The 12,400-nt window shown below is 42.8% G+C and overlaps 1 protein-coding gene across 1 annotated transcript in view; it reads right to left on the bottom strand.

Moving 5' to 3' along the window:
• Positions 1-12,400, bottom strand: part of LOC109429699 (uncharacterized) — a 35,076-nt gene extending 22,676 nt beyond the window's left edge. The window contains exons 1-3 of the mRNA XM_062847563.1: positions 12,247-12,400; positions 10,929-12,167; positions 8,909-9,869 (exon numbers count right to left, since the gene is read on the bottom strand). Of these exons, the coding sequence (XP_062703547.1) occupies positions 8,909-9,869; positions 10,929-12,165 (2,198 nt within the window). The 5' untranslated portion in view covers positions 12,166-12,167; positions 12,247-12,400. The remainder of the gene's footprint in view (positions 1-8,908; positions 9,870-10,928; positions 12,168-12,246) is intronic.

Genomic DNA, 12,400 nt, shown 5'->3' with positions numbered 1-12,400 from the left:
CACCGCGTCGCGTCGCGTGACGCGTCCACTCTGGCCGCAGCCTTATGCTGCATTTGCTTTAGATTTGCTTACTGCTACCACCCCTCAGCTACAACCCTGATGCCGTTATACGAAGCCGTCATCTGTCACTGCGCTTGGCGCGAGAGAAATAGTTTTTGTCTACGATTGAAGAACTGTACAAGTTAGAAAATAAAAGTTCTGTAGATTTCATTATTTCAATGTAAAATAAGTGTTTTTATTATTTGAAAACACAACATATTTGGCGACGAGAAGTGTCTCTGACGAGTCGTTATAGTGAACCGCGAGGAAAATGTTATCCGACGGAGAAACGGAGGAATTTGCGGGGCTCCCAGAAGTTTCCAATCAGCAGCTGCTAAGGCAAATGGCGGAGCAGAACACCAAGCTTTTGCTTTTGCTGGAGCGCCTTTCCAGTCAGCAGGCACCCCAAGCAGCCAATCAGAAACGGAGCGCGGACCAAATTGTCGAATCACTGTCATCGGCAATTAAGGAATTCCATTATGATCCGGCAGCCGGACTAACATTCGATCGGTGGTTCAACAAGTATGAGGATCTCTTCAGAGCGGACGGTAGGGAGTTAGACGACGCTGCGAAAATTCGGTTGCTGCTGCGCAGTTTGAGTGTACCAGTACACGAAAAGTTCACCAACTATCTCCTACCGCAACATCCACGCGAATTAACCTTCGACCAGGTTGTGCAGAAGCTGAAGGTCATCTTCGGCCAGCAAAAGTCACTCTTTAGCAAGCGTTATGATTGCCTTCGGGTGGTCAAGAGTGATGCAGATGATTACGTCACATACGCCGGAATCGTAAACCGACAGTGCGAGGAGTTTGATTTGGCGAATCTCACCATCGACCAATTTAAAGCTCTGATCTTCATCTGTGGAATGCAGTCTTCGAAAGAGGCGGAAGTCAGAACACGCCTGCTATCGAAGTTGGAATCGGAAGCCGGAAGGGAGATCAACCTCGAAGTGCTAATCACGGAATGCCAGCGAACTCCGATCATTCCTCGGAGCGGCAAACTTCTATGGCAAATTCATCCCGGAAATACATCGAATCCGACAGCCGTTGGATGAGCTTCTGAAAAAGGATAGGAAGTTCGTGTGGAGTAGCCAGTGTCAGAATGCGTTCGACAGCATCAAAAGCGTATTGCAATCAGACTTGTTGCTTACGCACTACAACCCGAACCTTGAACTCATCGTTGCGGGTGATGCTTCAAAATCTGGAATCGGGGCGGTCATAATGCATCGATTTCCGGATGGCCGCATCAAAGCAATTGCACACGCAGCGAAAACGCTAACCGCCACCGAACAGAGGTACAGTCAGGTGGAAAAAGAAGCGTTGGCGTTGGTTTTTGCGGTGACGAAGTTTCGACGAATGCTGCTAGGACGGAAATTTACGCTGCAGACAGACCACCAACCATTACTCAAGGTGTTCGGATCCAAAAAAGGTGTACCGCTACACACCGCGAATCGCCTCCAGCGCTGGGCGTTATCGCTACTCGGATTCGACTTCAACGTGGAGTATATCGCTACGGACAACTTTGGGTATGCCGACGTCCTGTCTCGGTTGATAAGCAACCACCAGAAACCAGAGGAAGAGTACGTCATTGCTACTGTCAATCTGGAAGATGACGTCAGCGCAAGTCTGGAAGAATGCTTCACATCGCTACCAGTGAACTTCAAGATGGTGAGAGCTGCAACGAAGAAAGACTCCCTACTACAACAGGTCATACAGTACATCGAGAGCAGTTGGCCGAACAGTAGCAGGATTGCAGATCGGAATTTGAAAACTTTCTATTTCCGACGCGAGTCTTTGTCCGTGGTCAATGAATGCGTCATGATGAACGACCGGGTGGTGATTCCTGAATGCTACCAACAACGTGTTCTGAAACAGCTACACAGTGGCCACCAAGGCATCGAACGGACGAAGGCCGTTGCTCGCAGTGCGGTTTACTGGGCAAACATCGATGACGACATCGAAGCTCTAGTTCGTCAGTGTTCCGTTTGTGCCAGTACTGCAAAATCTCCACCACACCATCAACCGCAACCATGGCCCCGAGCGGACGGTCCGTGGAAAAGGATTCACCTGGACTATGCAGGCCCACTTGACGGAATGTACTACCTAGTAATAGTGGATTCATACACGAAATGGCCTGAAATTTTCCAGACTGGACAAACAACTGCAGCCGTTACAATCAGATTTCTTCAGGAAACCTTCGCTCGATTTGGTATCCCGGAGACTATTGTCACAGACAACGGGACGCAGTTCTGTAGCGGTGAATTCAAGAAGATGTGTGAACAGTTGGGAATCGTGCATATTCGTACTGCGCCATATCACCCACAGTCGAATGGCCAGGCCGAACGCTTTGTCGACACCCTGAAACGATCGCTTCGCAAAATCGTCGAAGGGGAAGAAGTGCCATCTATCGAAGCACTCCAGAAATTTCTGCACGTGTACCGCTCAACCCCCAGTGCCGCACTTGCAGGGAAATCACCGTCAGAAGAAATGTTGGGTCGGCCCATGCGTACAACACTGGATCTCTTGCGTCCGTCAACGTTCAACAGTAAGTCCGATCAGCATCATCCGAAATTTACAGTTGGCTCTACAGTCTACGCCAAGATATACCAGAATGCGGATAAGTGGAAATGGTCTCCCGGAACTGTCATTGAGGCTATTGGAGGAGTCAATTTCAATGTTTTGCTCGATCAACAATCAGGTCGCAGGAAGCTTATTCGATCACACGTAAACCAGCTTAGACCAAGATGCACCGGCACTATCGAATCATCATCAGTTCCAACGCCGCTAGAAATTCTAGTGGATGATTTCGACCTCCGGAAGCAAACTCCAGTTCAACAGATGCCTTCACCAAATAGTACACCCACGAGAGTTCTGGAACCAGTTGATGTCAGCCATTATCAAGACGACAGTGCAGACAACGAAGAATTCTTCGATACGAGTTCGACGATCCCAAATCAACCAACGACTCGCTTATCACCGGTCAAGTCTCCCAGGCCTGCCAGAGTAAGCCGTCTTCCAAAACGTCTGGAAGATTACGTCGTCGGTTAGGAATTAAAGGGGGGAGATGCTACCACCCCTCAGCTACAACCCTGATGCCGTTATACGAAGCCGTCATCTGTCACTGCGCTTGGCGCGAGAGAAATAGTTTTTGTCTACGATTGAAGAACTGTACAAGTTAGAAAATAAAAGTTCTGTAGATTTCATTATTTCAATGTAAAATAAGTGTTTTTATTATTTGAAAACACAACACTTACTTGCAAAAAGAAGCAGAAAATCCAAATCACGCGCATGTGAGGGATTTTTAAAAATAAGTGCTGTAAACATGAGTCTTATTGGATTATCAGATATCAGAAGGCCGGCTCCAGAGGCACGTTATCCTCCATTTGGGACATTTGTGCCATCGCCAAAATAATAGCCTATTTCATCATCTACCTGAGGGAAAAGGAAGGAGATAAGGATAAAGATGGGGATAGGGACAGGTAGGGAAATAGGAAAAAATACCCTGGAAGAGGGTACTAACGCATAAGCGTACAACAAAGGGTTCAAACAGCGCTCTGAAAAGGGCACTGTAATAACGCATAAAGCGAAAGAGAGCCTAGAGCTCTTTACCACAGCGGGTTAAGAACAACAGAATATCCTGAAGATTCAGGTTTTTGAAGTCAGTTTCACTTAATAAGTGTTTACCGAATACTCGGAAACGCAGTTGCACAAAAACTGGACAGTTACATATCAAATGATACGAAGTTCCATAATCGGATTCACAGCTATCACATGCAAATGAATCCGCTTGCTGCATATTCGCCATGTGATAGTTGAGTGGGCAGTGGCCAGTCATTGCTTTGACCAGCATGCTGCAATTCTGCTTGGACAGATTTGTAAGATACTTCGCCACCCTTGGATATGACTCAGTACAATACAATTTGGTTTGACGACATGACTCCAAACTATTCCAGTATTGCAGTCCAGGTGTGAATCTGAAGCTTTACCCAGCACTTCGATATCGGAATAGCTGGCTCAGGGCCAATGAAGTCATGTGATGCTCCAGTGCGAGCTAACTCATCAGCCAATTCATTTCCATACAAGGTGAACAGCGTTTGCTGAGCTCAGCTCCTTCATTTGAGTTCGACAAGCGATAACTATCTTCGACCTGGAGTTGGCCGAAGCAAGTGCTTTAATGGCAGCCTAGCTATCTGAACAGAAGTTTATTACTTTGCCCATTACGTGCTGCTGAAGTGTCGATTGCACTCCGCACATAAAAGCAAAGATTTCGGTCTGAAAAACGGTCCAGTGTCTACCAAGTGAGTAAGACTGATACAGCCTTAGCTCACGAGAATAAACACCAGCACCTTCGAGCACCTTCGAGAAGGGAGCCATCAGTGTAACATACGATGCCGTCTGAAATACTTCTCTCCAGATAACCAGATGTCTACTCTTCCCGGGAAGAGAATTTCGTGGAAAATGTCCTATAAGGAAAATTACAAGCAATTGAAAGATCACTTGGAGCAAGGACAATTTTGTCCCAATTCACCAAAAGTGGAAACAACGAGGTGTGTGTTGATGTGCGGTTCACAGGAGTTTCCTCTAGTAGACCGAGTACCCGTAGACGGTAAGTGCAAGAAAGTGCTTCTTGTTTGAGATGAATGTGTAGTGGAGCAACGTCAAAGAGAACTTCGAGCGCTGCCGTGGGAGTTGAAGAGAACGCATCGCCACTAAGCACATCTTTGGAGATGGCCTAACTTTGATTGGATCGTTCTCATTTCGCCCTTTTGCCACCACACAAGACATCCATAGGCCAATATTGGCCGAACAACAGTTGTGTAGATCTATTTGATATAATTAGGTTTTAGACCCCAAGTTGTACCAAAGGTTCGCCGGCATTGCCCGAAAGTCATACAAGCTTTCTTGATTCTGAACTCAATGTAAGTTGTCCAGGAAAGCTTGGAATCAAGAATGACTCCAACGTACTTTACCTGTTCAGTCACATCGATTTCAGAATGAAAGAGACGCAAAGGTCGAACGCCATTACGGTTTCGCCTTTCCGTAAAAAAACAATAGATGTTTTACTCGGATTAACCGAAACGCCATATTGGTGACAGCAACCCTCAACTACCTGAAGGGCGCTTTGCATCAGGTCGAAAAGGGTGGCGATACACATACCAACTAACAATGCTAGGTAGTCGTCGGCAAAACCAGAAGTAGGTAAACCGCTATTATTGAGTTGCCTCAATAGCGTATCTGCTACGAGATTCCACAAAAGCGGTGACAAGACTCCCTCTTGAAGGCATCCACAAATACTCAATTTCCTAATCGAAAGGCACATTGTCAAAGGCACCCTCGATATCTAAGAAAACACCCAAACAAGATTGTTTTTGAGCGAATGCTTTCTCGATATCGTAAACAACCTTGTGTAAAAGAGTCACAGTGGACTTACCAGATTGGTAGGCATGTTGGTTCACATGAAGAGGCACGTTGGCCAGATGAACATCACGGATGTGATAATCCACAATGCGTTCTAAGCATTTCAGAAGAAAAGAGGTCAAACTGATAGGTCTGAAACTCTTTGCTTCTTCATACGACGTACGACCCACTTTCGGAATAAACTTCACAGTAATATCCCGCCTGGATTTGGGAATATACCCTGTAGCAAAACTGCAATCAAGTATTTTTTTTCAAAACATGTATGAAATGATCAATTCCCTTCTGAAGCAAAATAGGATAAATCCCATCTGCCCCAGGAGATTTGAAAGGAGCGAAGCATTTATATGCCCACTCAATCGATTCTATAGTTACAATACTCCGAGTCGAAGCCAGGGAATCGTAACTACAAGAAAAGACACCAGCTTCATCCGAAGATGTAATATCCACACATCCAGGGAAGTGTGTGCTGAATAAGCATTCCAGAACATCCTCATCAGAGGAAGTCAGATCGCCATTTAGCAAACGAGGTTCGTTCGCTCGGAAATCCTTAGATTTCCTTAGATTTAAGGCTGTCTATGGAAGAAATCAAGCACTGCAATACATTGGAGCAGTTTCCAGAGCCGTAGCGTGGTCCCATGGCGCCCTTGGCAAGCATTCAGATTGGCGCCCCACGACAATTGGCTTCTTTAGCGGTGTTGAGATGACTCCTGAATCTGCTTGTCAAACTGAACCGAAATCCAAATATTCATGAACTCTGGTGCCCGGAACCTATTTAAAAATCAGTTCGAAATCGAATCGAGCCCATACAAACTCGATTTGTCGAATCACCCCTCGTTGCATTTTGTAAAGGGCGGAGCTGTCAAGCAGTTGCCCAGCTGTCAAAAGGTGATTTCAAAAAATGTCTGAAATTGATTTTAGGTACCAAAATAAAGTTCTAAAAATCTAAAAAAAACCATAGTGGCTCAGAAAAAGGTGCTCTTTCTTTAAAGGTTTGATTTTGGTGTTCCGAAGAAACAGATTTTCCCCGAATTTTTCTTTTTTCTTTGAGTATTTTTCAGTTGTGTATTTCTTTAGGAGTTTGAAATGACTTTTTTAATTGTTATTTAAATTTAAATTTGCTTTACCAAATAAATTTACCAATGGCTTCCTCTGATGTTTAATGTTAATCAAAATATTTCCCAGAAAAAAAGTGAATTTTCAGTAATCATTAGACGCACCATGGACATGGAAGAATGCCGGGAAAAATTCATGTAGAACTCTATAAGTTTTTTTGTTGGAATGAACTTCTGAAACTCTGGAGGAGTTTCTGCAGGAATATTCGGAGGAATACCTGATGAAAACCCGGGAAACATTTCAGCAAGAGTATTCAGTTCCTGGAAATCCTAAAACAGTCTGTGAAAAATTGCCTGTAAGAATTTGTGGAGACCCACTGGAAATATTTTTGAAAGAATTTTTGAAGTAATTCCTGATAAAAAAAACTTAAGGATTCTCTGGAGGATATTCTAAAAATCCCCAGAACGTTTTACGAAGAAATCCCTGGAGAAATTGTATTGCTGTGTGCATTCAAAATGCAAATATCAAATGCGGGAGCACCAAATGCGGTAAGATTTTCTAACAAGTAACCCGATGTCAGTGGGAGCTTTCGAATCCTAGGGAGGCGGTGATATTGGCTATGGTTGCTACGTTGCCTTTGGTAACATGTGTTACCGCGTTTGAAGCGCATTTGGACACTGTTTGCATCTTGAACGCACACAGCAATAAATGAAATCAATGGCAGATTTTCTAACGGAATACCTGGGAAAATTTATGAAAAAAAAAAATCCAAGTTCATGATTTTCTGGAGGAGTTTATGGGAAAACTCATGGTTTTATAGAGGGACTCCAGCAGAAATTTATGGAGAAATCTTTAGTGAACATGGAATAATTTTGGAAGAAATCAATGGTAGATTTTCTAAGCGATATGAGAGATTTCTTCTCAGAGGCATTTCTGAAAAAATCCTGGGTGGGATTTCTAAAGGAATCTCTAAAGGATTTTTTATAGGAAAAAATGTGAAACAGAAGTATGTAGAAATAGAAGCTTAAGCCCCCAGAAAATTTATAGAACCTGTGGAGAAATTTCTAAAGGTATCTTGAAAGAAATTTCCAAATATTATCCACGAAAGATTTTTTGAAAGATTTTTTTAAGGAAACTATGGAAGCTTATTTTATAAAATCCTTAGAAAAATATTATAAGAAAACCTTTAACCAATTTCTGAATAAATTACTAGATAACTTCTGAATGTCTCCCTAGAGGAGTTTCTATAGGTATCCTTCGAAAAATTTCGAGAGAAATCTTCATTTTTGATTTTCTGTTGTTTTTAATTTCTGTGAGAATTTCTGGAGGAATTGTTTGAGAATTTTTGAAAGAAATCCCTAGAAGAATTTCTGAAAGAATTTTTAAAAGATTTTCTGAAGGAAACCTAGCAAGTATATGCGAAGAAATACTCAAAATCTATAAAATAAAATATCATAATTCTATTTTCTTCTAGTCTTCGGCCTTTTCGGCGCCCCCCCTGAAGCTGGTGCCCTTGGCGGGGGCCAACCTGGCCAACCGCACGCTACGGCTCTGGCAGTTTCAGAAACGGAGATTTTACGAGATAGTAAAGGCCTTTGTTACGTTGGAAATTTGGGGAGAGGATCTAATCTTCCTTCAAAAATTTAATTTCTTCTCGCTACAGTGCGAGAAATAAGTATAAAGACAGAGCCGTTTTCCATACAAAATAATCATGTTTAGGGATCAAAATCTTTTTTTCTAGCGATTCGATTGTTATGGAATATTGGCTGCAACCTTAAAATTACTAGAACTTCGTCTAGAAATATAAATCATCATCCATGAAAACGTTTATATCGACTTTTCAGATTCAAATAAATATAAAGACACTATTTGCATATAAAAATGTGTCTTTATATTTATTTGAATCTGAAAAGTCGATATAAACGTTTTCATGGATGATGGTTTATATTTCTAGACGAAATTCTAGTTATTTCAAGGTTGCAGCCAAAATTCCATAACAATCGAATCGCTAGAAAAAGAGATTTTGATCCCTAAACATGATTATTTTGTATGGAAACCGGCTCTGTCTTTATACTTATTTCTCGCACTGTAATGATTTCTTCACGACAGGAAACAATTTTTATTTTCTCAAACTAGGAAAGGAACTCCATGAAGTTGAAAAGCTTTCTTGGTATTTTATAAGTGGAAATATAAACAAAATGGAGAAGTCAGAGAGGTTAATGATAAGATGTGTTTTATTGAACGGAAAAGGCATGCGTACGCTATGATGTCTAAATTAATTTATTAATTTATAATTTTGTTCTATTTTTTGCGTTATACGAGCTTTTCATTTGTGTTCTAATAGAGAAACCTGAATTGATACCTAACCAGTTCAGAATACTTTATCAAGTTTCAATAACTATTTTTCCTCATAGTGCTTGTTCATATGTTCCTCCATTCGTTTGTTGACATTAGTCGAAAAATTGCACCCGTCCTCGTTGCACTTGAAGAATCGGTCCCGCGTGTGCCGGGTCATGTGCACCTGCAGTTCCCGCTTCCGCGTGAAGCTTGCCTCGCAGAGCTCACACACGAACGGCCGGATATTCTGGTGGACGGACTCATCGTGTCGTTTAAGATCGCTGCCGTTCTTGTAGGTGTTATCGCAGAGCGGACACTTGAAGGGACGATCGTCCGAGTGGATGAGCATGTGCTTTTGGAGGGATACTTTGGCGCCGAATTGCTTGAAGCAGATTAAACACTTGTGGGGACGTTCCTTCAGATGGACGTTGGCAATGTGATTGCGAAGGGCGGGTTTGTGACCGAATCGTTTACCGCATGTGGTGCACAGTTCCGGGAGGACGCCCTCGTGAATCTTTTTGATGTGTCTTTCCAGGGTGTACTTGCCGACATAGGTTGCTCCACATCGGTTGCACGTGTACGATGTCTTAGTTTGAGTTCCGGTGTGAATCTTTTCGTGCTGGAGCAGAGTGTCTCGGGCGAAGAATTTCTTGCCACATGTGCCGCAGACGTGATTTCGTTCCGACTGTTTCTGAATGTGCTTTCTGAAAGCGGAATCCGTAGGGAAGTGGCGGATACAAAGAGGGCAGACATAGTCCGTGATACCAGCCAGGACAATCTGGTTGGTCAAACGTTGCTCAACGTGGTCACTCTCGCAGTGCTGTTGTAGAGCTTCGTAGGTTTCGAACGATGCGGTGCACATGAAGAAACAACAGAAATATTCGGTTATTTCCGGTTCGGGGCTGACAGCCGGAAGCATACTGGCATTCACGTGCGAACCCGACTCTATGTGTTCTTTCATGTCGAACCGATTGGTTGTTCGAAAATTGCAAGCCGATTCCAAGCAGTGATACTCTCTAGTACCTGTTGATAAGAAAAAAAAATAATATTTTCTTGAGTGATCTTTAGCGATTCCGGCGTTTAGGAATCTGGCGTTTTATCGATACTTGGCTTATAGTCAGAAAAAAAGTATAAATATTAAACCTGGAATTGGAACATTCATCCAATAAGTCATACACATTTCCCAAATAGTATGGTAAGTGGGGGCAGGATGGATCACCTAAGAAATGAATCCCTATAACATTCTGAATATAAATAGCATTTCTCTGTTTTCTATCACGACTTCCAGATAAACTAGTCAGCTATGATATAAGGGTATAGAAAGGTCATACAGTTTGAAACCTGCTTCTTGACAAACAATTGTCAAAACATGACCCATCTTGCCCCACCTCATTTCTACGGGGGCAAGATGGGTCAGCTATCAGAAATTCGATTTTTCTCCAACAAAAAATACTAGATCTTCTATTTTTTTTCTATACATCTAAGCTTCATATACGTACAGATTACATGAAAGAAGTGTTGAAACATATCGGTAGATTATTCTCAGAAATAGAATATTTTTATTCAGGTAGCCATAAAAAACTTTGAAAACTTATATTTTTTGTAGAAAAATATTAAAAATATGTTCACAAATTTTCAGCGCTCTAGTCGCTTCGATAATGTAGGTCACATAATAGCCTTTCTATGAAAAATAAAACATTTTTAAAAACTATGCAAACATACCGAAAAATTAGGGTGACCCATCTTGCCCCGTCTACACATTACACGTAGTTATATGGAATGTATAGCATAAGGAGTATAACGAAAAAATATTTTATTTTTTTTCTGCGTAAGGAACGTAAATAATTTTAAAAACAATATATCACTTGTTTGTGTATCCACGTCGTTCATCTGGGAAAATTATAGAAAGATTCAAAAAATAAATAGTACGGTTGAAAACGGTACTGACCCATCTTGCCCCCTGACCCATCTTGCCCCCTGACCCATCTTGCCCCCACATACCATACTTTTCATAAATTCTTAAATTCGCAAAGTACTTTTCGCCTCGATGACCGAAAAACACCTGAAAGATTCTTCCAATACCTTTATATGTCAGTTGATGCTTCAATAGAGACTGCTTGTCCGCGAAGCTGTTGTAGCAAATCATACACTGGAACGCGGGATGATCCTCCCGTTCGGGATAGTGGCACTCCAAGGTATGCTGGAGAAGCGATTCGCCCGTTTCAAATTCCTCGTAACAGTCGCAGCAGGTACCCGGGGGTGTGTAAATGGTTCCAGCCCGTGCATCGAAGCCGGTTCGCTCTTCCTCGGAATCGTCCAAAATCGGATGGAACCGGGTGAACTCGAAGTGCAGCTGCAAATTTCTCCATTCCTTGGTGAGAACGTTGCAGATCTTGCAGCGATAGAATTGTTTTTTCTCGCGATTTTCCAGATGGTCGATCAGCTGGGTATTGTACTTAAATTTGAAGTAGCAAATGTCGCATTTGTTCCTTGCAGTGGGGACCTGTTCTTGGATTGTATGAATCTCCCTGCGGTGCTTCTGCCATTCGTTATCATTCTCCAACAGTTTTCCACAACAGCAAATGACCCCAAAGAAAGTTAATTGCTCATAGTACTCCGCATCCTCTGTGGTCGAAAAAACCTTCATCAACTGGTCCGCGTCCATATCAAGGCAATCCAAATAAAGAAAAGGATCCATATCTTCTTCCAGCTGCGGAACAAACTTCGTCTTCGCCGTTGGCAGAGGCAACTTGGATTTCAGCTTCACTTGATTCGCCGTGTTTCTCAGGCTTAAATCAGACTTAACAATCGTGATCCAAAAGGCGTAATTCGCAGATAACGTATCGAAGCATTCTCCGCAAATGTTCTGAGGCAAACCATCGTTCGCCAACGGTCGAGCTACCCCGCAGGCATCTTTGATCATATCGGCAATTAGCTTATCCTCCGCACCGGACACGCAGAACACCGAGATCAATTCGTCCAAGTAGTCGCGCTGGCAAAGCCGGCAGCAATCCTCCTTATCCGGGCTACTCTGCTGATTCTCAATCGCCCTAACAATATTCTGCGCCTGCTGCCGGAATTCAAACGCAGCGTCCAGCTGGGCCAGACAGTGGTCGCAAATGTGCTGCGGTAGCGTATCGATTTCCGACATATGGTCCAGCCGCGTCTGGGGTGCCAGTTCGCTTAGCATTTCCGCTACCAGTTTACCGTGTGAGTCGCACCGACAGTGCAACGATATCAGCTCGGTGACTTCCTCGGCGAGACATGTTCGGCATCGGAGTGTGTTAAGCCGTGGCTTGATGCTGGACGTGGCCATCATACCTGACAAAAGTAAACAATGGAACATTTGTCGTGATATGCTGCTTCATGTTATCAAAATTCGTTACCTTTTCATACATACCTCGGAATCGTTTTTATTTAGTTTTGTATTCATCAATTATGATGAAAAATACATATGAATATCCTTAAATTTGAAAGAAAATTAACTTTTTTTATGGGCAAGATCCAAACACAAACACTGTTACTGACAGAGTCGTTATATTTATATAGTGGTA

This window comes from Aedes albopictus, chromosome 2 (genome assembly GCF_035046485.1).
Source record: "Aedes albopictus strain Foshan chromosome 2, AalbF5, whole genome shotgun sequence".
Lineage (NCBI taxonomy): Eukaryota > Metazoa > Arthropoda > Insecta > Diptera > Culicidae > Aedes > Aedes albopictus.
Note: the sequence above shows the minus strand (reverse complement) of the source record. Positions and strands in the feature narration are given on the sequence as shown.